Here is a 26,900-nt window from a genome sequence, read left to right as displayed (position 1 = left end):
CTCTGCCCGAGAATAATGGATACAGTTCATTTATTCATTTGTTTACTTGTTTTTTAAAGGAAGCAAGGCAAACCCAAAAGTACAGTCATGAACCCTTGTCTTGAAAGATTTATTTATTTGAAAAACAGATTTACAGAGAAAGAAGCAGCAGAGTTGGAGCTCTTCCATCTGCTAGTTCACTTCTCAAGTGATTACAGTGGCTGAAGCGAGTGAATCCAAAGCCAGGAACCTGGAGCTTCCACCAGGTCTCCCACACAGGTGCAGTGACCCAAGCATGTGGGCGTCAATCACTGTTCTCCCAAGCATATTAGCAGGGGACTCAATTGAAAGTGGAGCAGGCAAGACTTGAACTGGTGCCTGAATGGGATACCAGCACCATAGGCAGAAACTTAATCTTGTATGCTACAGCACCAGCCCCTACTGTTCATTTCTTAGGCAAGATTGGATTAAGCAAGCTTTGCCAGATATTTTAAGTGGTACAGGGATGTGCAAAACTCATGTGATTCATCTTAAATGATCTGTTGAGGAAACCAGTTATTGCTACTGCTGTTTGTTAAAGTGCTCAATTTATGCTGGACTAGTATCACCACTAAGCCACATTCCAGTCTGTGAGATAGCTGTTGAAGATTATAGAACAAGTAAATTGACCAGGACCACCCAGCTATGAAGTCCTGAACCCTGTGTAAGTCTTAGCCCAGTGTCACTCCATAGCCTGGGCTCCTAACCATTGTCACTCCAGTCATATAGAGTTACCTATCCGTATTATACCCAACTTGGGATATACAGTAGTGAGAAATTTCATTGAATGTGTAATTACTCTAAAATGAGTGGAAAAAAAGAACTTAAATACATTAGCAGTCTGCACTAGTGGGTTGTGATTGTGTTTAGAAAATGCATCGTTTCTCTTGGGGTTTGTGGTGCCAAAGTGGGTAATGAGATACTTTCATTCATTTGTCTTGTAATATTGATGGTATATCTCCTTGTATGCCCAGGAATAAAATAGACTATTGTACCCTGTGAAGCTTGTAAATACCTTCTAAATTGCAGTTTTAGTAATCCCAGGGGCTTCATATGTGTAAAAAAAAAGTTTCACGCACACTGAAAGTGAATTTGGCCCTGGTAATTACATCCAGATGTGATAAATTAGCCTTTTATGAACGAACCTGGAGAAGTTGCTCATAAGAAAATATTTACTTGAAAGCATTCTCATCTTTTTCTTCCATAATACTAAAAGTGGTTGTTTCCGAAGTTTTGACCCATGGAATAAAGACTGTTTACATCTGCATCTCTTCTGTGTCAAGCGGAAGTGTTTCTCTGCAGGCACTGCCTGGGTGTGATCTGTATTATCAGAGGGCGGGTAGCCAGAATGACGTCATCGCACAAGTATTTCAAGAACGCCATGAAAGTAGAGTTACTTTGTGATGTCAAAATATTTTATAATTCCACTTTCCAGTGATTTTTTTTAAGTCTACTATATAGACTTGTAGATTCAGTGTTTAATTTTTACAAGCCTCAGTTTTTGGAATTGAAACCACACTTTGGAATCTTTGCATCTCTGTATAATGGCTGTTCTTGTGTCAACCTAAGATACTCGGCACTGAAAGAATGTTTGCATATAATAGGTGTTTTACTTGTGTATCCTGAGCAAATTTTACAAGTCTGGATCTAAAAATTTAGCTGGCGACCTGTAAGATAATGACTGTGGTATGTGTGGCTGTGTTTAGGTGAACAGGAACTAGCAGGGTCTTTGTGGTGCACAGTTCCTGGGCACTGCATCATTCGTAACCCTGGGATGGCAAACAGAAGATAGTACATGAACGATGAAAAGTCAGCCAGCAGCTGCAGTGTGTTCTGCCAGTGATCTAATGATTGAACTTTAAAAGTTCAACTCTTACATGTAGACAGATTTTTCTGATAGTAGCACTGTTATATTTTTACACAACATAAATATTTCTGACATAGTGTGATTATGGGAGTGGAAAGAGAACTCAACACAAGTTTTCCTGGGGGGGGGGTACTTATTTGAATGTTTCTTTGTAACATTTAACATAAGTGAAGTTTCCAACTATTAGAAAAATAATCATTTAAAGACACTTACAACCAACAGTGAACTATAGATGCCTGAGAGTGGGCCCAGCGTAAGCAATCTTCCTCCTCCAAAGCGATCAGCTCTAACTGCTTTTTTTCTTTAAGTTCTGTGACTGAAAGGAGAGAGGTCATTTCACCCAATTCCATGCCTCTAGATGTTCTGTAGAAACAAGCTCAAGGCACTGGAAAAATTTTGTGTGAACATAGAAGTGATATGAATTGAAGAATAAGAGAAGGGAAGACGTTTTGTAAATACTTAATGAAATTCTGGAATGACACATTGCTCAGTGATCTGTCCGAGCCGGGCATGCCCCTCCCACATAGGCCATGGGAGTCTCATCGTAGTGGCAGGGTGCCCAGATCCTGTTTTGATGGTCCTCATCAAAAACTGTAATAGCAGAGACAGAAATCTTAGCAAAAGGGCCCTGTGCAATAGCCTAGTGGCTAAATCCTCGCGTTGCATGATCTGGAATCCCATGTGGGTGCCGATTCGTTTCCCAGCTGCTCCATTTCCCATCCAGCTCCCTGCTTGTGGCCTGGGAAAGCAATAGGGGATGGCCGAAGTCTTGGGATCCTGCACCTGCATGGGAGACCCGGAAGAAGCTCTTGGCTCCTGGCTTTGGATTTGCTCAGCTCCAGCTGTCGCCACTTGGGTAGTGAACCAACAGACAGAAGACCTTTCTGTCTCCTCTTCTCTCTGCAAATCTCCCTTTCCAATAAAAAAAAAAACACATAAATAAGTCTTAAAAAATCTTAGTCAAAGCGTTTAGTCATGAAGACTGAAGGTCTAGCAGGAAGATATGTAATACACCATCCACTGACCTTAAAAGACCATTTTAAGATAAAATCTATTTTAAAGCATTTTTATTTGAAAGGCAGAGGGACACAGAAGTTTTCCATCCACAGATCACAGCCCAAACACCAGCAAAACTAGGGCTGGAAACCAAGAGCTGGGAGCTTAGTCGAGGTCTCCTGTGTGGGTAGCGGAAGCCAAAACTCTTGACCCATCACCTGAGGTGCCTAAGACTCCCAGAGTGCTCGTTAGTGAACAGGAAACTGGGGTCCAGAGGCACAGCCAAGGCTGGAGCCTTATACTGTTTGGAGATGTGGGTGCTCAGGAAATGTCCCAACTGCTTTACCAAATGCCTGCCCAACGCTGCGGTGTAATTCTGTACTTAACTTCACAACCCATGCCTGCCGTAAAGCAGTGAAAGGGGTGGCCTCGCCATTCAGGTTTGAGCTCATCATCAGGACCCCTTCTGGCTGGGCAGTTTTAAAGCATATCCCACCAGCTTTGCCACAAGGTGCATTTGCTGAACTTTGGTTGGGAAACCTCCAACAAAGAACCAAGTAACAAGCAACTCTAATTGCAGTTTGCTTTGCTGCTACTCCTGGGACGGTCTGAGATGCTTCTGCATGACTAGGACTTGGCACACTCCGTCGAAAGGCTTTAGAGCATGGCACAGGCAGTCGTTAAAGGCATCTTGGACCCACATCTTAATGCTTTGACTTTCCAGCCCCAGGCCTGCAGAGCTGTTTGGTGCTGTGTTCGATGGTTGTGGTGTCAAAGCACCGTGGCAGTAACCACAACCACATTGCTCCGTGCTGATCTGAAAACTTCTGTGAAGTCATTTTGGAACCTTTTCCTGTCTTATCACATTTCTTGCCTCATTTTATCAGTGCATTCAGTGTAATAGCTTTTTTATCCACATAGCAGATGGAATCACGATCCTCAAGGCTGGCAAAGCCTGCTTAGATCATAGATCATAGTACTCGTGCACTTGGTCTCAGCATGCCCTTTTGGACTGAAGTATGGGGTTCATGTTCTAAATTTTATTTTCATTCTCATAGCCAGGCTGAGGTTCTTGATGGAATAGATGAATCAGACAGTTTAGTATGCTTTCTAGAACCCTAACTTCTTTCCTTAAAAGCTCATTTAGAAACCGCAGCTTGCTATTGCAGACATCATAGACTGGTCTAAGAAGGGGCAGCTTGTGCCTGAAGCCCTGCTGTTTTCTATTTTGACTTGGGGAGAATTTGCCAGGCGTCTTACAGCTATCTTCCCATTCCCAAGGTTTCAGGAGACTGAAGGGAAAGCTCGGAGCTGCACACTGTGTTGGAGTGAAGGGCAGTAACGGTTCCGTTGCGTCCTCTGGCCTGAGTATGTCAACAGTGATCCTTTCCCGATCAGTAGTAAACTCTTGTTTTTGGCAGTGGTTGCCCCCTACCTTCCCATGGCTGCACTCATTCCTCAAGGACTCCTGCTGCCATCAGATCAAGCAGCAAAGCACCCTGACTTACCTGTGCCGTCTATGGTCCCTGCTTCTACCTTCCTTCCCTTTTGCTTCTGAACAGCTTGATAGTTTTATCCAGACAGAGTTTTGGTCACTGATGATTGCGAACAGTTGGAGGTAAAGTCATCATTGCCGTATGCTTTCATTATACTGGATGCTAGAGAGGGATGAAGTGACATTGGATTGTCCTGCTTTTCCTGCTCATTTTGTTTCGAATCACCAGACTTCCCTCTCCCTACGTCTTTGTAGCATCAGCCTAACTTTGGAAAGGAGCCCGTACTCAGCTTGCAGAATCTTCTGGCCTATCGGTTGTGTAAAATCAGAAGTTTTATAGTGCTATGCAATTTCAGGGATTTGCAGTCTATAGCTATACTCTGATACACTTTATTAAAATGCCTACGTTATTGTTTCAATAGTCCTGTCTTTTGGTAAACGTTTATCTTTGGATGATTGTGGTCAGTGAACATACCGGGAGCCTCTTTGACATTTTGCTTGGGCCCATGTTACCCATACTGAGAGTAAGCAGGTTTCCCATCCATGTTTCCTACCATCACCACCTTATTTTCTGATTATCTCACTATATCCAGCATAGATAACTTCCCAGGTTATTGCTTCTTATTCCTAAGCAAAAATGATTTCACATGCTTCCTGGAACTTTGAGGCATCTAGCCCTACAGTGCCAAGGACTTTTGCCCCAGCATCTAGTTTGCTTTCTGCGCTAAAAGTCTTGACTCATCCTTGTCTGTTTTCAGAACAGTGACTAACGCTTGCTTGAGGGAAACTATCAGCTATCCAGTCATTTTATACATTGATGTAGCACAGAAGATTGGGTAGTTAAGAAAATACGATGCTGTTGCACCAAGAAAATATAACAAAGTCCTAATGACTTTAATGGAATGGAATAATGATGGGATGAATATAGTTTACAGTGGCAAACAATTATTAAGGAATTAATACAGCGGTGGTTGCTGTGGCACAGTGGGTTGAGCTACTGGTTGGGCTGCTCACATCCCATATTGGAATGCTGGTTTGAGTTCCGATTTGTCCACTTACCATCCAGCTGATGCATCGTGTAAGGCGCTAGAAGACACTTAAGTGGGGATGGGGGAACAAGTAGAATTCCAGGCGTCATGCTTCTGCCTGGCCCAGCCCTGGGCATTGGCTAGCCAGTCGATAGAGGGTCAGTCAATTGTTTTCTGCTTTTCAACTGCGTGAAAAAATTTTTAAAATTTAGTACGAATTTAGTGGCTGGGAAAATGAGTATACCATTAGCAGCAAGATAGGAAAACTGGAGAAAAGCAGGTTTAGCCAGGACTGGAGTAAGGGGAATGATAAATACAGCATGGGACATACACAGTTCCATTTAATGTCTACTTTGTGTCAAGAAACAGGGAGTATGGAAATTGAGACCAGGAAAAAGAACTCTGGGATGGAATTTTAGATTAAGAAATTACCTCTACTGAGCTTGCCTTAAAGCTGCAACATTGTCATATGTTTAGACATGGACAGAACTTTTGGGACAAATAATCCGTTTAAGAATGGGAAGGGAAGAGAGGGCTGTAGCTTCAAGATGTTAAAATTTGGACACTGTCTATTGGGGAAGATAAGGCAGGCTGAGAGGAAAGAATCTAATAGGATAGGGCAGAGTAAAAATGCAAGACAAGTTTGGGAAGGTAGTTTAGGGTCAAGGTAAAAGAAGGGGCTTTGAGCTTCCATCATAAAGAATAAAGAAGCACAAAAAAGTGTTGGAAACACTTGAATAGGAAATGAGAACATTAAGTCACCTGTGTCCAGAAAGGAAGATTCCCGCCCCCCCCCCCAAAAAAAAAGAGGTTGGCAAAGGGGCTGAGGCATCAGGGAGAAGGGACCACAGCTAGGACTTGGAGCAGGGATAGTGTAGGAGGACTGCGGGAGAAGGGGCTCAGTATGCCGAGTGCCATGTCTCAGCAGAGTATACAGGTCAAGGAAAAAGAGAAGGGAGTGTTGAGATGGTAGGGAGAGCAAGAAAGGCATTTAGGGGTTAGAAGTGTTAGGACATGTATGTGCCAGGCTGAGACCAGGCCTGCTTTGGGGTGAGGAGCTCAGCACCCAGATGGTTTTGGCCACTGTATAGTTTATAGGAATGACTGTAACCTACAGTTCAGTGTGCTTCCCTCTGAGTGGTTGACACTCTTCCCTGGTCATTGTGAATTTCAAAACCTTATTTTCTATTTTTCCTTTTTCGCCTGAATATCAAGCTCTTTCTGTCTGGCTGTTCTTTAACGTGAGAGCAGTGACTGCTGGATGAACAGCTTGTACTCGAAACACTTGAACTAGAGTTGTGTTATCAGTGTGACTATGGATATGGACTATGCAGTCAGATCATTTGGGTTCAGCTTTGTGACACCAAGAAGGTTGTAAATGTCCTAATAATGTCAGTGAGAATAATCGTAATAATGTTAGAGAATGAGAGTTAAAGCAGATACCATTTTTTAACAATTAATGACACATAGAATTTGACAAAGTATTCAATTTTTGTTAATAATAATGTTGCATTTACCATTTTATTATATTATAGGCCCAGGCCCATACAACTTACCCTGAATTTCTTCCATACGCTCTGTACTTTATGTCTGTACATTGCTTACTATAAGAAAACTATAGGCTGTCCTAAGTTAAAAGTACAAGCTTCATGACTGGTGATTACATACATGTAGCAGGAGTACCATAATAAGATGCAGCAAGGGTTTTGTTTAAATATTTGGATTATTTTCAACTTTCCTAGTAAGAAAATACCCACAGTGCGACTGAGAAACCCGCAGGTTTTGTATCGCGAAGGATAAGTGTCGACTTTTCAGAATGTCGCTCCAGCAGGAAGTTACCAGTGCGAATCCACCTTGTTTCTCTAACTTTTTCTCCAAGTTGTTTATGCAGCATCTCTAATACTTACTGCTCTCTTTGCTTAAAATGTCTTAGAAATAAACAGACATACCCTTTCCCTTCCACCTGTGGTAGGACCCCTTCAGTGGGCGGGTCCTACCTTTGTGAGAGCCGCCTACTCTTCCCACAAGACCATTGCTCAAGAGGTAAAACCTCGTACCACAAGCAGCATCAAACTCTTAGTGGCCATTAACATTCTTGCATTTGCAATCAGTGAACTTTGTCACCTTCCTGTTGTTATTTATGCAGCATTAACCTTTTTCTCCAGATCATTGAGACTGAGAATATGATGGACCGGATTGTGACTGGCTTGTCTGAGTCTAGTGTCAAGGTGCGGTTAGCTGCCGTCAGGTATGAGCTTTACATGGTCTCAGTAAAACGCTTTGCCCCGTGTTCAGCCTGCTTCCTCTCTGCTTCTTCCTCGTGTGTTACTGGGAAGCACGCTCAAGTGCATTCACAGTGTGTGGCATTAACAGAACAGGCCTCCAGAGTCCTGACGTGGATGACTTGACCATGCCTGTAGATACACTTGACGTGTTTATTAGTAATTGTGAAATGCCACACAGTTTGTTTGGACCTTCTTGTGAAGCTAATTCTGATTATTCTTTGTAGATGTTTGCACAGTCTGTCCAGATCTGTGCAGCAGCTTCGAACCAGTTTCCAGGATCATGCCGTGTGGAAACCTTTAATGAAGGTAAGACAGTCACCAGGGCAGAGGCAGCCCCAGAGAGCCTGCACTGGGTGGAGCCGGCAGGCATCCTCCTGGTCCCAGGTGTATGTCTGGTTTTGTGCGTAGTGAGTTTAAGGGAAAGTACCTGCTTGGTTTTTTCTTCATTAAAGCTTCAATTACTTGCCTTCCTGTGTGTTTCATATGCCATGTTCAAGTTGTATCCAGAGTGGTCGTGGCAATGTTCAGTATTGGAAAGGCAGAAAAATACAACTATGTATAGATAACATGTGTAATGTAGATAGAACACGTAATCTTGGTAATGCCTGATTTTGTTTTTATTTATGTTTTAGATTTCATTTATTTAATTGAAAGTATTAAAGAGAGAGGGAGAAAGAGAGATTTTCCGCCACTAGTTCAATCCCCAAATGGTTGCAAGTTAAGCTGGTCCAGAGTCAGGAGCCAGGAGCTTCTACTGGATCTCCCACATGAGTTCAGGGGCCCAAGATGTTGAGTCATCTTCCACTGTATTCCCAGGCATCAGGAAGTAGAGCAGCTGGGACTTGAACCAGCAGTCACATGGGATACTGAGATCATAGATCGGGAATTAGCTTGCTACACTACTGCATCAGCCCAGATATTTTTTTAAAGAGTTATTTATTTGGGCCCGGCGCGGTGGCGCAAGTGGTTAAAGGTCCTCGCCTTGCACGCCCGGGATCCCACATGGGCGCTGGTTCTAATCCCGGCAGCCCCGCTTCCCTTCCAGCTCCCTGCCTGTGGCCTGGGAAAGCAGTCGAGGACAGCCCAAAGCTTTGGGAACCTGCACCCGTGTGGGAGACCCGGAAGAGGCTCCTGGCTTCGGATCGGCATAGTATCGACCCGTTGCGCTCACTTGGGGAGTGAATCAAAGGACGGAGGATCTTCCTCTCTGTCTCTCCTTCTCTCTGTATATCCGCCTTTCCAATAAAAAAATAATAAAAATAAATCTTAAAAAAAAAAAGAGTTATTTATTTTTATTGGAAAGGCAGATTTATAGAGAAAAGGAAAGAAAGCTCTTCTGTCCACTGATTTACTCCCCAAATAGCCACAATGGCTGAATCTGAGCTGACCTCAAGCCAGGAGCCAGGAGCCAGAAGCTTCCTCTAGGTCTCCCAAGCGGGAGTAGGGTCCCGAGGCTTTGAGCCATTCTCAACTACTTTTCCCAGGCCACAAGCAGGGAGCTGGATGGGAAGTGGAGCAGCTGGGACGCGAACCAGCGCCCATATGGGATCCTGGCATGTGCAAAGCAAGGACTTTAGCATCTAGACTATTGTGCCAGGCCAGCCCAGATATTTTTTAGTGTAACTTTCTGAATTAGATATTCTCTTGAGGAGTTTTCCCCATATGCACATCAAGAAATAAATTCAGGGTGAATGAGTCTGAGTGAAGACTTAAGGTTTTACAGGCAGTTACTGCAAGAGTAAATCCTCTGTTGCCTTACAGACCCACTGGTCAAATTGGTCTTGTCTTTTTTCTTAAGTGGCCTTATATCTTATAGTTAGTCCATAAAAAAAAAATTCCAATATTTATTTGTTTTTATTGGAAAGGCAGATTTACAGAGCAAAAGAGAGATAAAGATCTTCCATCTGCTGGTTCATTTCCCAGTGGTTGTAACAGCTGGAGCTGAGCCAATCCAAAGCCAGGAGTCAGGAGTTTCTTCCAGGTTTCCCATGTAGGTGCAGGGTCCCAGGAACTTGAGCCATCCTCTGCTACTTTTCCAGGCCATAAGCAGGGAAACGAATGGGAAGGGTAGCAACCAGGACATGAACTGGTGCCCATGGGATGGCTTGTGGGTGGGGGATTAGCCGGTTGAGTCACTGTGCTGGCTTCAATCCACACAATTTTTGAGTTTTTGTTTTATTTTGAGTGCATTCTGTGTTCTAGGGAAATGTTTGAGGTGTAGCCGGCTGCTGTGGTTTTTCACTGCAGAGCTGTGCGCTAAGGCTTTAGGTGAGAGTGGAACTGTTGCTGTGTTAGAAACAGAAAAGCTTCCAGCACCAGGAATATGACATGGTGCTGAAGGCAAAAGGAAGGCAGGAAGATTGCCCAGCGAGAAGAAGAACAAGGATAAAAACATGTTACATGTAGTATGTGTGGCAGACGGCACAGACATCTTTGCTAGTACAGGTGGGATTTAATATGAGGCTTCCCAGGAGGCTGGCGTTGTTGAGCAGTGGTTTAAGCTACTGCCTGCAGTGCTTACATGCCATATCTGAGTGCCACTTTCAGCCCCAGCTTCTTTGTTTCTGATCCAGCTCCCTGCTGATGTACCTGAGAAAATGACCCAAATGCTTGAGCCTGTCCACCCATGTGGGAGATGCAGAGCAAGTTCCAGGCTCCTGGCTTGGGCCTCACCTAGCCCTGGCCATTGCAGCCATCTAGAGAGTGAACCCACAGCTGGAAGATCTCTGTCTCTCCCTCTCTCTGCCTTTCAAGTAAATAAATTTTTTAAATGATTTATTCAAAAGGCAGAGTGACATGGAGAAAGATCATCTTTCCTGTGGTGTGTGCTCCAGATGGCTGCAATGACCAGGCTGGACTTAGACAAAAGCAAGGAGCCAGGGGCTTCATATGGCTCTCCCACGCGGGTCAGCCCAAGCACTTTGACCATTAGCTGCTGCTTTCACGAGACATGAGCAGGGAGCAAGGTGGGAAGCAGAGAAGCCCATATGGAATGCCAGCACAGCAGGCAATGGCCTTATGTACTGTGCCACAATATTGACCATGTAAATAGTCAAAATTGTGCTTTTATTGCTGCTTTCTGTTTTTTCAAAGTGACACACACCAGCCATATGGAAGAGTTTGTTCAATGCCATTGAACATGGCTTGAAAGGAGAGCGACAGAGAGAAATCTTGTGTCTGCTAGCTCACTCCCCACATGGCTGCAGCAGCCATATTTGGAGCAGTCCAAAGCCAGGAGCTGGGAACCCCATTGGATCTCCCACATGAGTGGGTGGGGCCCATGTACTTGTCCCTCTTCCTGTTGTTTTCCCAAGTGCGTTAGCTGGGAGCTGGATCTGAACCTGAGCAGGCAGAACTCAACCTGGCAGCCTGATACGAGATCCTGGCATTGTAAGTGACCCTGGCCCTGAAGCCTATGAACGTGGAAGGGTCCTTCATGAACGTGGAAGGGTCCTTCATGAACGTGGAAGGGTCCTTCATGAACGTGGAAGGGTCCTTCACGAATGTGGAAGGGTCCTTCATGAAGCTTGACTGTGTTGGTAAAAGAGCAGGTTGTCAGAACCACACAATAGGTAGAGGACTTGGGTTGGCAAAGGGAGCTTGGGAGACTGGTGAGGTGTGAAGACCCTGATTACCATGTGAAAGACATGAAAGTTTTGGTCTTACCAACTAATCGTAAACAAGAGGATTAAAACAGTATTTTTGAATAATTGTTTCTACTTTCTTACTTATTTTTAAGTTTGGAAATTCAGACTTGGTTTGACTGAAGAAAGCAGGAAATATACATAACTCAAAGTGTTTGGGATTATCCATTTCTAGTTTGTAGAGCTGGAGCTCCTAAGAACAACTTAAAAAACAAAAAAGATTTATTTGTTTTTATTGGAAAGAGATTTACAGAGGAGAGAGAGAGAGAAAGAAATCTTCCATCTGCTAGTCCTTACTCAAATGGCCACAGTGGCTGGAACTGAGTTGATCTGAAGCCAAAACCCAGACGCTTCTCCCAGGTGGTCTCCCACACAGGTGCAGGGGCCAAGGCTTTGAGCCATCCTCTGCTGCTTTTCCAGGCCACAAGCAGGGAGCTGAATAGGAAGCAGAGCATCCAGGACACGAACTAGCATCCACGTGGGATGCTGGTACTTGTAGGCACAAGATTAGGCGTTTGAACCTGTGCACCAGTTCCCAGGACTTCTTTTACCATCATAAGCCTGAGCCCAGTTTGATCTGCACTGTACACAGTAACTGAAGAGGTTGTTGCTAAGTGACAGTGTTTATGAAACTTTCTGTGTTAGAGTTTATGAAGAATAGATTCCGATAGCAGCTAGTAGCAGCTAACGTTTATCACCATGCTGTTAGTTTATTGTACACCTGCTGTGTGCCTGATGCTACGCCTGACAACAACTGCAGTTCTGGCAGTAACTTACCTTGTTTAAAAAAAATTAACAAAGTTATTACTCTGTGCTGGTTAATGTTCTAAAATCTTTTTTCATATTAACGTCCACATTGCGAAGCAGATTCTGGTGTCTGAGGTTGTTGAGCTTAACTTTGTATACCTAGTCTGTTTTTAATTCCCATGCTATGATACTTCTGTTATTGTTATTCATACTGCATTTAATCCTTGGTAGTCTAATCAAGGAGATACTACTTTCCTTAATTTTTAGATATGAAACAAAGACTTGGAGAGATTAAGATGTGTCTGTTTGGTTCTCACGTCTAGCTAGTGAGTCTGTGTGATCCTAGTGTTGGCGCCTTGCCCCCTGCATTGCCCTGCCCAAGGTCTCCATCAGACAACCTCTTGGGGACATGGTTCCGAAAAATCAGACTCGGACAATTCTGCAGATTGAGAAGTGGCCAGTTGTGATGAAGTAGAGTCAGTTAACTTGCGACCAAAAACACCGTGACCTTCAAGCTTTTAACCTACCGTACCCCTCCATGACGGGTCTGTCTCCTTGCGTAACACCTGCAGTGAGGCTGTAGCTGCTCCAACCAGGAGCAGCATGAGGCTTTAGTCATCATCATAGGTCAACTTTGACCCAGTTCCAAGTGATTTTTGTCATAACCATCTCCAAAATAAGAAGTTGCTTGAAAGGTGATAGTTTATGTTTTTATTTAGTCTTCTGTGATCCTAACTCCCATGATTTCAAACTAATGATGATATCCCTGTTTTAATTCTGTAGGTTTTACAAAATGCACCTGATGAAATCCTTGTGGTAGCATCTTCCATGCTATGCAATCTTCTTCTTGAGTTTTCTCCAAGCAAAGAGGTTAGTACAAAATGAATAATTTATTCTGAGGAAAGAGAAGCAGCAAGTAAGTAATTAGTTTTTTTTTTTTTAATTATTTTTTTATTGGAAAGGCGGATAAACAGAGAGGAGAGACAGAGAGGAAGATCTTCCGTCCGATGATTCACTCCCCAAGTGAGCGCAACGGCCGATGCTATGCCAGTCCGAAGCCAGGAGCCTCTTCCGGGTCTCCCACACAGGTGCAAGGTCCCAAAGCTTTGGGCTGTCCTCGACTGCTTTCTGGGGCTGCCGGAATAGAACTGGCGCCCATATGGGATCCTGGGCATGCAAGGCGAGGACCTTAACCACTGCGCCACTGCGCCGGGCCCAGTAATTAGTTCTTAAGTATGATTTATTCCACCTCACAGAGTCCACCTGTTTTAGAGAGAGCTTGTAGTCCATCTAAACTCTAAAACTGCAGATGTGGAACGTAATGGCCTAAGTAATAGACTGTTGGAAAGCTGTATTCAGGAGAGGGTCAGTTCAGCCTCAGTCTAGGTCATTTCAGGGAGGTGGCTGCCGGCAGCAGGCAGCAGGTCTTTGATGTTTGGTGTTAATGGGTGTTTGTGGAGGAGTTGCCTGTACGAACCTTTTTTCCCCATTTCTGCTGTTTATAAGTTATTTGTTCCTGTGTTACTTTGCTAAGTGGGAAAATTAAGATAAACTTTTATTAAGAAGGGAAAAACCTGGTAAAGTTAATGTCTTTAATGTCTGTGGTCTGCCCAAACGTGAGCTCAGGTTTACTGCGCATTTAGTAGTTTCATTTTTATTGAATTTATTTTCTGTGTTGTGATACATGTAGGCCTTGACTGATTAGGAAGGCAGTGTTAATAAAGCATGGAGAGTCAGAGATGGTTATTCAACAAGCAGAGATCTTGGCACAAAAACAGGAAAACTGGCAAGTATTTGTAAGGAAAAGAGAGGTAAGGCAGAATGCAGGGCTTCCACGTGTTCCCTGAGCTGCTCGCTTGCCGGTGCTTTGGTACGGCGGCACACTGCCGTCAGCAGTCCTCAAACTCTTGTTGCCTCAGTTCTGCTGCAGAATGTGCAGAGCCTGGTGAGGAAATAGTTGTGCTCAGACATAGAACCATTAATATGTTTGATATTTTTTCTTTTATTCAAAATAAAGTGGAAAAGATGGAAATACGATTAAGGAACATTTGGTGTCAATTGAAAAAAATTGAAATATGAACTCCAGAGAAAAATGTTGTTTTGGCTTGATGTTGAACTTGATTGCTAGGCTATGATAATCTCAAAGGAGTGTCCTTGTTTTGGGGCTGGTATCGTGAGACAGTTGGTTAAGCCACTCCTGCAGTATTTATGCCACTTCACTCCAACTCCCTGCTAATGTGTCGGGACAAACAGACGAGAGCCCAAGTGTCTGGGCTCCTGCTGCCTGTGTGGGAGACCTGAGTGGAATTCCAGGCTCCTGGACTGGCCCAGGCCCAGCTGTTGTGGCCACTGGGGACTGAGCCAGTGGTTGTAAGTCTTCTTGCCTACCCCTTCCGTCTCTGTGTGTGTCTCACTCTTCTCTCCCTGCCCTCCATTCTGTTAATCCTACTGTTGAAATAGTATTTTTAAAGAAATATACATTGGGGTGTTAAGGACAACAGGACATGATGTGTGCACACTAGTTTTTAGTGATTCGACAGCAGTAAATAATGTAGGTGCAAGGGTGCAGAGTGAACCATGAAGTCATGAATTGAAGAGTGTGTCAAAGTCTTGAAAGGAAGTTCCTCTGGGAACAGAAAATGTGGGAGTTCCTTCTGTTGTTCTTCCTACTTTCAAGTTTGAACTTATTCAAATAAAATAAAGTTTTAGAAAACATCACAATTTCAAGATAAAGTCTAGAAAATATTACAATTATCCCTATTCAGAATGTCGTCTTCAGAACGGGGTGTGACACTGCGCTGTGCTGCTCGTGTGGCTCAGTGCAGATCCAAAGGCCTCCCCCGGGGCTGCCTGTCCCCACGCACGTGAGTCTGCCTCACTGTGTCCATTCCGATTTGCTAGCCGACTTGTTCTGGAAACAGTCTCACAAAATTAGGCTTTTCCAGGTTCCTGGGTAGTTTTCAGTCTGCTGATGATGACACCTGGTATTAACCATCATGTTTATTATGTAAGACATTTTTTAGCACCTACTTGTCAGATAGCTTTTAAACACTTGTTGGGAAGCATAAATTTTACCCTGAGAGACTCATTTTTCTTCTAAGAAATTAACAAAAATCTGCTGTTAGCCAAGTGTTATAAATAAGACAAGCTGCAGAACAATACATGTAATGTACAAAAGTAGAATGTTTTCCTGAAGTGATTGATAAATAGTTCTGAAAATCGTCCTAAATGATGTGTTCTGTAATGTGACTAAAATAAGATCTACAGTTTGAAAAAAAGATCTGGTTGTGAAATTTCTTTTTCTTTAAAATAAAGCAGATTGTTCCGTGGACACAGAAAGTACACACAACTCGTATGTTAGCAAAACAGAACTTCAGGGGGGTGAGAATTGAGAAGACCACATGAGTGTGGGGGTACATGGACAAAGTTGTGGAAATACAATGAAAACATTTATTTTGGTGTGCAAAAATTTTTGAAAACTATGAATAATTTTTTAATAATGTACATTTTTCTGATGGGCCTTTTGAAGATCCCTTTATGTGAATGTACTTTTTAAAAACTATCAAAATTTATCTTTTAATTCCATATTTGCAAAAAATTTTTAAGCAGCTGCATGTGTGTGAAATATATAATTAGGATACTGTCCAGGCCTACAAATAAAATGACAGAAATTATTTTGTTCTTTGATTTGTGAGAAATCGTTTCTATCTCAAGGTAGTTTTTCTGGCCTGATCACTTCCTGCTTTGTGAAAATAATTTATCATTTTGTGAAAGTGTAAAGAAGATATATCTGGCAATAAGTGCAAGCATATGAGGTTGCAAATTTGACTTGGAAACAGCTTATTTTTTTTTTCTTTCCAATCACAGCCTATTTTGGAATCAGGAGCAGTAGAGCTGCTTTGCGGATTAACCCAAAGTGAAAATCCTGCTTTACGAGTGAATGGGATTTGGGCCTTAATGGTATGTTTCACCCTTTTATGTATTTTGTAATTCACAAATAAAGCAGAGCTGTTAGCAACACGAGAACTAAAGACCGTGTTATTTGAAATGTCTGGCATTTTCATTTTGAAAAATCTTGCTCTTCTAAACCCTGTTTTCTTATGATCTAATTTTTAGAAACTAGAAGACTCAGTATTCAGATTTCAGAGTCAGTTTACAGCAGATTATTTAGCTACTATATGCCATGATTGTCATATTTATTATTTGGGAAGTGAACAGATTTTTAAGCTTACTTTGTCTGATTTGGGCGGAACATATTCTCCTTGTAATAAGCTTATTGACATGTGTAGACCACCCACTCTAAGAAGCACTTTCATCTCTCCTTTGCTCTTAGAACCAATTTATGAAAGAAGCTGAAATGTGTTCTTATCCACTTTTACAGATAAGTAAATTAAGGCAGATTCTATTTTTTAATTGACAAGTCTAAGTCACGTAGTTAGGGTTTGCAGCGTGATGTTTTGGTCCACGCAGGTGTTATTGAGTGGCTAAGTGAGATACCTACCATCTCTGTCATCTCATATTGTTAACATTTTTGCAAAATGATTAATTGCCTAAGATGACCAGATTCAGGTATAAATGTTTAGTAATTCCTAATAGTTTATAGTAAATAATTATAATAATCTAGATTCTAAAATTTCAGTGAGAAAACCATTTTCTTTCATATTATGAAAATGAATTGTATTGAAATTAGAAAGTAAAATCCTATGTAGAATTTTTCAATGTAGTTAAAGTAGTTAGTGCTTAATTGCTGTATGCTGGACACCAAGCTACATGTTATTACATTTATTATGCAGGTATATGCTGATGCTCTAAATAGGAATCTGGGATTCGGGACAGGGATTCGCAAGGACTTTCTGGCCCACAGTGACGCCCGGGGCTCTCCACCTGCTCCGGTGTGCTCTCCTCGTGCTGTTCCCTGTCTGCTGTGTTTTCACATGAACTTTTGGATAGAAGTAGTAGTCAGAAAGCATTAGATCTGATAGTTTCACATCCTTTACCTGTAATTTTTCATAGCTTTTAACAGAACTTTTCCTAGGACCTTTTTCTTTTTTTAAGATTTAGTTATTTTTATTATAAAGTCGGATATACAGAGAGGAGGAGAGACAGAGAGGAAGATCTTCCATCTGTTGATTCACTCTCCAAGTGACCGCAACGGCTGGTGCTATGCTGATCCAGAGCCAGGAACCAGGAACCTCCTCCAGGTCTCCCCCATGGGTGCAGGGTCCCAAGTCTGGGCCGTCCTCGACTGCTTTTCCAGGCCACAAGCAGGGAGCTGGATAGGAAGTGGAGCTGTCGGGATTAGAACCGGTGCCCATATGGGATCCCGGCACATTCAAGGCGAGGACTTTAGCCGCTAGGCCACTGTGCCGGACCCAGGACCTTTTTTTTTAAACCACTTTGTACCTAGAATCCTTTTTGACCTTCTCGGGAGATGAGCCCTCAGTTCCTTGCTTCCATTCCCTTTTATAAAAAGAGTTTATTTGCAAGTCAGAGTTAGAGAAAGAGAGACACAGAGAGAGAGAGAGATCTTCCATTTGCTGGTTCACTCCTCAGATGGCTGCCAGAGCTGAGCCAGCTGGAAGCCAGGAGCTAGGAGCCTCAGCCATTCTCCTGGATGGCTGCATGGACCTAATACTTGGGCCATCTCCTGCAGCTGGAACACAAATCCGTTCCCAAATGAGGCGCCAGCACCGTAAATAGTGGCTTTATCAGCCACAGTGCTGGTCTGTCACAGTTTCATCCTGACCTGATGAAGGCGATTATTTTCATCTCTACAGACACAGCCCTAACTGTTGCCTTGCCCTGAGATCTTCCGCCTCCGTGGCCGTGGGCCTTGGATCTGAAAGCTGCTTAACATCCAGGCCTCAGATCCCCACGGACATCCTACTCTCATCAGCCTCCCTCTTAGCAGCTGCTGTGTTCTGTGTCCTTGGGACCATCATTGCCTTGAAGCACTTCAACATTTTTTTTTTTTAATTATTAATTTGCTTGGAAGATAGAGTGATGGAGAGGAAAAGAGCTTCCATCTTGTGAGCCGCTCTACAATAGCTGCAGTGGCCGGGACTGCGGCAGGCTGAAGGGAGGAATCTTGGACACCCTCTGGGTCTCACATGGCGTACAGGGGCCCAACTACTTGGACTCTCCTCCACTGCCTTCCCAAGAATGTTAGCAAGGAGCTGGACTGGAAGTGGAGTAGCCAGGACCTGAACCATTTCTCCAATATGGGATACCAGCTTAGCTGTACCACACTAGCAGACACCACAGTTCTGCCTTGCATTGTTCAGTACCTTGATCCCTCGTGTCTTACAACAATCGAAATCAGTTCCTGGAAGGTAGTAACAACTATTATAGTCTGTAGTTTATAGATCTTTATCCCAGAAGTTGATTTATTTTTTATTTGGAATCTGCCACATTTTCCACTTTTGTCTTCTTCCGTGTTATTACAGCTCTTGGGATGAAGTTGAGCTGATCCATAAGTGCGCTAGGGAAAAAGTAGCAAAACAGCTGCTGACCTCTGTGGTTTCAGACAACAGCTGGCATAGTGTTACAAACAGTAGATGTTTCCAGTCAAGTAGAGTTCACAAACATACTGCTTATTTTCATTCATAAAATGAGCACTTTGAAATCATTCTCAGGTGCATGGCATAGGGCCTGGTGTGATGGCTCAGTGGCTTAATCCTTCACTCTGCATGCACCAGGATCCCATGTGGGAGCTGGTTCATGTCCCAGCTGCTCCACTTCCCATCCAGCTCCCTGCCTGTGGCCTGGGAAAGCAGCCAAGGACGGCCCAAGGCCTTGGGACCCTGCACCTGCGTGGGAGACCCTGAGGAAGCTCCTGGCTCCTGCTTTGGGTTGTCCCCACTGTGCTCATTGAGGCTGCTTGCGGAGTTAACAAGTGGAAAGAAGATCTTTCTGTCCTCCTATAAATCTGCCTTTCCATTGAAAAATAGATGAATCTTTTGTTAAAATGCATGCTGTACTAGTTATAAAGTATGTAAAACAGAACTTGATAACCATTAAAATATTCTCAAGTCATACATCAATTTTGTATTCATTTGAGAAGTCTTTCCAGACTTCCCTGTTAGAAAGCGGGCATGTGCCTGTTCCGGTTGTATGTTTACAAGGGAGAGTTCCCTTTGTTTTGACAAACAAAAACAGCGTGGCTTTTATTTAAGAATTTTCTCCCGTTACTATCTGTTCTTCAACAGTATCAGTTACTGTTCAAATATAATAAAACAACTTCCAACTTCTTTAATCCTTTCAGAATATGGCATTTCAGGCTGAACAAAAAATTAAAGCGGATATTTTGCGAAGCTTGAGTACTGAACAGCTATTCCGGTTGTTATCAGATTCAGATTTGAACGTGCTGATGAAGACTTTGGGCCTTCTAAGGAATCTCCTCTCTACTCGGCCTGTAAGTTGAATCACTCAGTCTTCCAGAAAAGGTGGCCCTGTGGCTGAGTTGCAGAGTCGCTGTGTGCTGCCCCTGTGAGTGTGGGCTGCCCTGCAGAAGCCGGGAGTGGACGCCAGGGCCTCCTCCCCTGCCCTCCTTGCACCACTGTGTCCCTGAGCCACGGTGTGCCGCGCCTGTGCCTTCTGGGTGTCTTACTCTGTTCTTGCCGGGCTTGCTGGCCACAGTGGCTCTTCTCGTTGGCCTTAATCATTTCTTTGAGAATCCTCGCCATGTTACTTTTAGAGAATTCTTAGTGTCATTCCTTAACTTGTTTGTCTCCCCCGCCCCTGCATGCACTTCTCTAGGCCTGGCCTCTGAAGAGGTCGGTGTGCAGAGCAGTGCAACATGGCCGAGTAAGGCTGAGTCTTGCTGACAGACTCACTCAGTGGTGTCCTCTGCCGTTCCGACAGTGGCAGTGGCCTTCAGGATGACGAGGAGCCGTGGGGGGCCTCTCTGTGACTCACCTGTCTCTTGAGTTGTCTGCGTTTGGGCTCCCAGGCAGTGTAGTAAATCTGCATGGTATTTTCCATGTCTCTAGCTTTTCTTCAGTCATTCCTTCAAGGAGGAAGAGCAGGCGCATACGGGCTTTGCTGTTCTTTAGTGTCTTTGGGCTTGAAGACTCCCAGCAAGTACAACCCAGTGTTCCTCAGACCAGCTCTGTGTTCAAGTAATTATAAAGATGTTTTTGAAGGCAAAATGCAGCTTCCGAACACAGTATACACTGTTCTTTCCCATCTTGTTCTATTTAAAACAGTTACATCCCTTCAGTATTTAACTTTTAGAAGCTTTCTGTGCCGTGGTCCTTCGCTTTGTTTCCGGAGGATAATTGTGGGTTTCCCATTGTTTTACAGCACATAGATAAAATAATGAGTACTCATGGGAAACAGATCATGCAAGCTGTGACCCTTATCCTGGAAGGGGAGCACAACATCGAGGTCAAAGAGCAGGTACGTGCTGTCTCTCCGTGGGGAGAAGTCTTAGGAGCCTCCTGAAATACCCAGAGCTGCACAGGACAGCTCCTTCAGCACTCCTCGGGCTTAGTCTTGTGGGGTAAAGGCGGGGAGCAGTGCAGAGTGGAGCCGTTGTCACGCACTGCGTGAGCCACCTCCCATCATTCCTCTGCTGCCTCCTGCTCAGGACAGCAAGAAGCGGGTGCTGCCAGGGGGACTGGGGCTTGAACCCGGCACTCTGCGATGGGGCATCACGAGCAGCATCTTGGCTACTTCAGGTGCCTGTCTCAATGACTGGGTTTCATTTTTATTTTCTTTAAAAGTTTGTTTATTTTTATTGGGAAGTCAGATTTACAGGGAGGAGGAAAGACAGAAAGATCTTCAATCGCTGGTTCACTCATCAAGTGGCTGCAACAGGTGGAGCTGAGCTGATCCGAAGCCAGGAGCCTCCTCAGGTCTCCCATGCGGGTGCAGGGTCCCAAAGCTTTGGGCCGTTCTCAACTGCTTTCCCAGGCCACAGGCAGGGAGCTGGAAGGGAAGTAGACAGCTTGGACACAAACCGGCACCCACATAGAATCCTGTTGCGTGCAAGGCAAGGACTTCAGCCACTAGGCTACTGCATTGGGCCCAATGATTGAATTTTTAATCATGATTATATATTACACTTTTGGCAGTTACATTTTCTGTGTCAGTAGAAATCTTTCTTCAGTCTGATTAGTATGGTCAGTTTCATTGATTGAATTTCAGGTGTTGAGCTAATTGATTTAACATACAAATTGGTTGATCTCTTTAAGATTTGGTGACTTGTCTCCATAGAAACATTAGACTTGTGTGGGTGTCGGACTGTAGCTCTCTGGTACTTCTCAAGCCTGCTGTGCGTGTGTCTGTGCTGGTAGTGCCAAAAGCAGATCACTCGCCTGGTTAAACCTCCCGTCTGAGCACAGCATCCCGCAGGGCTTGTTGGCTGCTCCGTTTCCCGACCAGCTTGCCGTCTGCGGCCTGGGACAGCAGCAGAGCACGAGCCAAGACCTTGTGACCCTGTGTGCATGTGGAGATCAGGAAGAAGCTCCTGGCTCCTGGCCTCGGATGGCTCAGCTCTGGGTATTGTGCTCATTTCACGTCTGGTGAACAAGCTCACATGATTGTAGTCACCTTGAACTTGGCTGTCAACTCCTTCCCAAACCAGTTCACTACTGTTCATGACATTTGTCGTGCTTCGGTCTGTCCCTGCGTAGGATCTTTCCCACTAGAGACTACCCAGAAGAGTATGGACTTTTTATAACATATGAATAGGAGTTATAGAGTCACCATGTACCAGTGTTTATGTGAAGCATCGCTTTGCTAGCTCCTTTTTCTTGGATTCGTTTATTTGGCTGGCCTCTATCTGTGGCAACTCTTCTCATGTGGGTGCCGGTTTGTGTCCCAGCTGCCTTTCTGCCGATCTAGCTCCCTGCTTGTGGCCTGAGAAACAGCGAGGATCACTCAAGTTCTTGGGTCTGCACCGTCCTGGAGGCCCAGGGGAAGCTAACGGTCCCTGCCTTTGGTTGCTTCAGCTCTCCTGCTGTGACCACTGGGAAGTAAACAGGCAGATGGAAGACAGCTCTCTGAAGCTCTGTTTTTTTAAATAAAATCTTTTCTAAAAATTAAATTTTAAAGAAATTTTTAAAAATTCATCTGTTGCCTTGAAGGAGTTACAGAAAGGCAGACGGGACTCCATCCACTCTCGCTTCCCGGATGGCTGCAGAGGCCTGGGCTTCTTCCAGGTCTGCACGCGTGGATAGCAGGGGCTTAAGGACGTGGGCCGTCTCCCCTGCCTTTCCAGGCCATTCCAGGAGCTGGATTGGAAGTGGGGCAGCCGGGACACAAACTGGTGCCCACATGGGATGCCAGCCCTGCAGACAGCAACTTTACCCCTTCCCCACTACAGTGGCCCTGCTTTGGCAACTCCTCCACTTTAGGGCTCTCTTCTCATTATGGTCTAACTGGCCTGGGATCGAGTCTTCTAGTCACTGTTTAGGCCTTTTCCCCTCCTCTTGAGGCAGTGTTTTCTGTTCACACCTCAGGATTCACACGCAGTATTCTCACACACTTGTTAGGGCATTTAGGAAGTTGGGCCATGGACAGCAAAGGGCTTCCTTATCTAACTGATTAGTGTTACTCACAAAGAAATGGGTTGACTCTCACAAATTGGAGATTGAGTCTGTGCTCGGTCCCTGCTCACATCCTTGCAGTGTCCAACAATACTTCTAGTGCTTTCCCATTCTCTGTTTTCAGAGTCGCTCCACAGTGAGGTAGTTAACCTCAAAATCAGGACGCGTGTCCTGCTTCCCTACAGAGAACATGCCCATGAAAGGTACCCAGGAAGTGCGAAATTGCTGGGTCTGGCTTGGCTCGCCGTCCCTGCCCCGCACTGCTTCCTCCTTTCTCCTGGCCCTTGCCCCCTGGCCCTTGCCCTCTGGCCCTCAGCCTGAGCATGGAACAGCTGACCAAGAACAGACTGTGTTCATCGGCACGGAGGCGCTGGCTCCTTCCAGGTCCCAGGCCTCTTCACACACGTGCTCCCCTTTCTCTGCCTGCCAAATGAGTCAGTTCAACCTACACGTGCAGTGAGGCTGGTGAGCAGGACATCATGGCCGGGGAGTTGGCAAGTGGAGGCCAGGGAAGGGAGTGGACTTGCTCTAGCGGTCAAGCTTCCGGAACTGAGTCTACGTCTGATAAGCCTGTGCATTAGTTACAAGAGCTTGCCATAAAGGTGAAATTCTGCAAAACTTCACAAATAAAGCACATTTCCTTTTGATTTGTCATAGTGTCCCCTGTAAATCATGGCTGCCTTTGCCTAGCTATGGTTTTGTGCCCTGCAAAACCACCAGAGTGGCTTCTCCAAGGCAGATCTCGCTCGGGTGTGATTAATGGTATCAGATGTCAGGAACTGAGCGTGATGCTTGGGGGCTGCGCGCCTGCAGGTGGGAGATGACAGCGTGAGGAAGCGTGACTCAGGACTTTGGGGTGCCCTGTCCCTGTGACTGCTGCCTCTGTTCTTTTGCAGACACTGTGCATCCTAGCCAACATAGCAGATGGAACAACAGCAAAGGAGCTTATCATGACCAATGACGACATCCTGCAGAAAATCAAGTATTACATGGTAAGCCTTTGTCCCCCTCACTGTGCAGTGTTGGAAATCAGACTGGAGCGTTCTAGCTCAACACAAATTATAAGGAGTTTTTAAAAAAGAGAATGAACTCATTTGTGACAGATTCAAGGGACACTTTCCAATTTTTTTTTTTAAACGTTTATTTTATTTTGATTGGAAAGGCAGATTTACAGAGAGAAGGAGAGACAGAAAGATCTTCCATCTGCTGGTTTATTCCCCACAATGGCCACAATGACCATAAGCTGAGCCGATCCGAAGCCAGAAGTCAGGAGCTTCTTCCAGGTCTCCCACATGGGTGCAGGGTCTCAAGGCCTGGCGCTATCCTTGACTACTTTCCCAGAGAGCTGGATGGGAAGTGAGGTGATCGAGACATGAACTCATGTCCTTGTGGGATCCTGGTGCATGCAAGGCGAGGATTTAGCCACTAGGCTATCACGCCAGGTCCACTCCTACAATGTTGAAGAAAAGACCAACTCCTGGAAGCTTATGCTGTTTGATAATATTACCAGCGACACTCAGCTCCACGGCCTGCTGATGCTGTCTCCCTCTAAGGTTTCCATCTCGGGCTGGACAGGCCTGCTAGCCCTCTGGGGTCCTGGTTTCTGGACTTGTTCATTTCCAAATATAGTCTGCCACCTGCTGTCATAGCCACAGCCTGCGTCTTATCACCAAGACCAAATCTGGGCATCAGACACAGCTCTCTTCATCCTGGCAGTGCCATGCAGTCTTAGCAGAGTTCTGCTTATGGGGCAGCCCTCTCTTGCTCACCTCTGTCATTAACCTGTCTTCTTGCCAGTTAGTTACCAGCTGCAGGAAAGACACAACTGAGCTGAGGGCTCACATTTACACCTCCCCCTTGGCCTGGTGGAGTTGGCTGGAGGAAGTCTCTCGCCCCCTCCCAAGGCTCTGAGTCAGTAGGTGTGGGCTGTCAACTGATTGGTGTTTGTTACGTGAGGTTGAGGCCTAAAGGAGTCTCATCATCCCCCCTGTGCTCATGGTCCTGAGTGCATGGCTCCAGCCGACACTTGGCTTTGGAGTGCTGGGGAATGTATCCTGCAGCCTGCTCTGCTCAGTGTCTGCATGTAGCTGCCTGCCAACTCAGCCAACATTGTGTTGCCGTGGGTTACAGTGTGATCCTTGGGGTGCCTGTGTCCTGTGTCCCTTTGCTTCCAAAACTTGTCTTCGGTCTTTCACCATTTTTTTAAGATTATTTCTTTTCGTTGGAAGGCGGATTACAGAGAGAATAAGAGGCACACAGAGAGATGCTCTACCTGTCAGTTCATTCACCAAATGGCTACAACGACCAGAGCTGAGCTGATCTGAAGCCAGGATCCTCTTTTGGTTTGCCACAAGGGTGCAGGGGCCTAATGATCTAAGCAGTCCTCCATTGCTTTCCCAAGCCTTAATCGGGGAGCTGGATCAGAAATGGAGCAGCTAGAGTCACACCCATGGGATTCTGACGCTGGCAGCTGTTGAGCTGCCATGTCAACAATCTTCACTGTTTTCTGTCACCACTGTCCCCCTAACCCAAGCCACAAGTGGGGTGATAGAATACCTTCCTAGATGCTCCTGTCCTTTTACCCTCTCCCTGCAAGCATGAGTGGTCCTCTGAAATGCTTACATCCTTCAGCGGCTTTCTTTCAACTCATAATGAGGTTCAGGCCACTGACTCTGTCCCACAAGGACCCAGCACTTGGCCCTGCCTACCTCTTTCAAAGCACATCTAATTTCAGACCTTTCCAGGATTTTTTCCTTTTTGGAACTCATGACCCCTTGCTCTTTGCACTTGCACACTGAGCACTTTGTATTCTTTAAGTCTGTTTAAATGTTGCTTCCATCAGACATTTTCCTAGAACTAAATAGCAACTCATCTGCCCTCCAGTTTTTTCTATCATAGCAGTTTGTCCTGCTCATCAAAAAAAAAAAGTATGTATATATTTAATAGGGCTCAGTGTTGTGACATAGAAAATGAAACCAGTGTTTGTGACACCAGCATTCCACATTGGAATGGTGTTTCAGAACAGTCCTGGTTGCTTGTTTCCAATCCAGTTCCCTGCTAGCACACCACAGAAAAGGTAAGCCAAGTGCGTGGGGCTGTGCCACTCTCGTGAGCATTGTAGCCTTCTGGGGGTGAAACAGCACATGAAGACCGCTCCCCCTCCTGCTGTCTACTTCACTCTCCCCCTCAATTGCTCTGCTTTCCAGAAATAACTTTTTAAAGGTACTGGACGCATCTGCATATGCACGATAAAGGCTTATTTGTTGTAGTGTCTACAGATACTACCTGATGACCTGAGGCCGTGAAAGTCAGCGTTCTAAAGGGAGAGACAGTCTGCCATCTCCTGGTTCATTCCCCAGATGGCCACAACGCCCAGGATGGATCCAGGCCAAAGGCAGGAGTCAGGAGCTTCTTCTGGGTCTCCCCCGAGAGTGTAAGGTTTCAAGTATTTGGTCCATCCTCTGCAGCTTTCCCAGGTCATTAGCAGGGAGCTGGATCAGAAGTAGAGCAGCTTGGACGTAAACTGGCCCCCAGATGCGATGCTAACATTGCAGGTGATGGCTTTACCCCTTAACAATAATGCTGGCTCCTTGGGAATTTGCTTAAAAATGCTGAAGGTAGGAGGAAGAGTGACACCATAGGATTCTGATGGAAGAGGCTGTGGCCATCTCTGTTTCTGTTTGGTTCAGGTATGGCCCTACATGAAAAGATAAGTCTGTTTCAGCATTCAAATTTGCATTTTTATACGTTGGAGGGAAACCTTTAAACTTGTCATGCCATTATGCGTGAACGATTTGAATGTGCTGGGAATACTTTTTGATTGGCTGATAAAGATTCTATTACTAGTAGGTTTTCTGGCGTTCAGGAGAAGACACTGTACGGATCAGCTCTCCAGAGTGAGCAGAAGTGGTTGTGCTTTCAGCACCTAAAGAAAAAGCCACAACAGTTGTTTTTTAAAAGGAGATTCCTGAGGTCCAGTTACCACGCAGTCAAAAGCTGCTCCCTGCAGCTCCTCATTCCATATAGAGGCTGGTCCTGTTGTGACGGCTCTGCTTTTTTTTTTTTTAAAGCATTCATTTTATTTTTATTGGCAAGTCAGACCTACAGAGAGGAGAGACAGAGAAGGAGCTCCCAACTGCCGGTTCACTCCGCAAGTGGACGCAATGGCTGGAGCTGAGCCGATCCAAAGCCAGGAGTCAGAAGCCTCTTCCAGGTCTCCTATGTGGGCGCAGGGTCCCAAGGCCCTGGGCCATCCTCCACCGCCTTC

At 45.0% G+C, this 26,900-nt stretch overlaps 1 protein-coding gene and 1 long non-coding RNA gene across 9 annotated transcripts in view; both read left to right on the top strand.

Moving 5' to 3' along the window:
* ARMC8 (armadillo repeat containing 8) overlaps positions 1-26,900 on the top strand; it is a 78,808-nt gene that overhangs the window by 42,944 nt on the left and 8,964 nt on the right. For all 8 annotated transcript variants that reach the window (XM_041004399.1, XM_041004417.1, XM_041004388.1 and 5 more), the window contains 7 exons: positions 7,570-7,652; positions 7,914-7,995; positions 12,864-12,950; positions 15,948-16,040; positions 19,345-19,494; positions 20,385-20,480; positions 23,530-23,625. In XM_041004399.1, coding sequence (XP_040860333.1) covers positions 7,570-7,652; positions 7,914-7,995; positions 12,864-12,950; positions 15,948-16,040; positions 19,345-19,494; positions 20,385-20,480; positions 23,530-23,625 — 687 coding nt within the window. The remainder of the gene's footprint in view (positions 1-7,569; positions 7,653-7,913; positions 7,996-12,863; positions 12,951-15,947; positions 16,041-19,344; positions 19,495-20,384; positions 20,481-23,529; positions 23,626-26,900) is intronic.
* On the top strand, positions 11,088-11,436 carry LOC121172462. Its single transcript, XR_005886220.1, has 2 exons — positions 11,088-11,131; positions 11,216-11,436. It is a non-coding gene; the product is annotated as an uncharacterized LOC121172462 (long non-coding RNA).

The sequence above is a fragment of the Ochotona curzoniae genome, unplaced genomic scaffold (assembly GCF_017591425.1).
Source record: "Ochotona curzoniae isolate NIBS_2020 unplaced genomic scaffold, NIBS_Ocur_1.0 contig_1302, whole genome shotgun sequence".
NCBI lineage: Eukaryota > Metazoa > Chordata > Mammalia > Lagomorpha > Ochotonidae > Ochotona > Ochotona curzoniae.
This window is presented reverse-complemented; position numbering and strand designations above follow the sequence as displayed.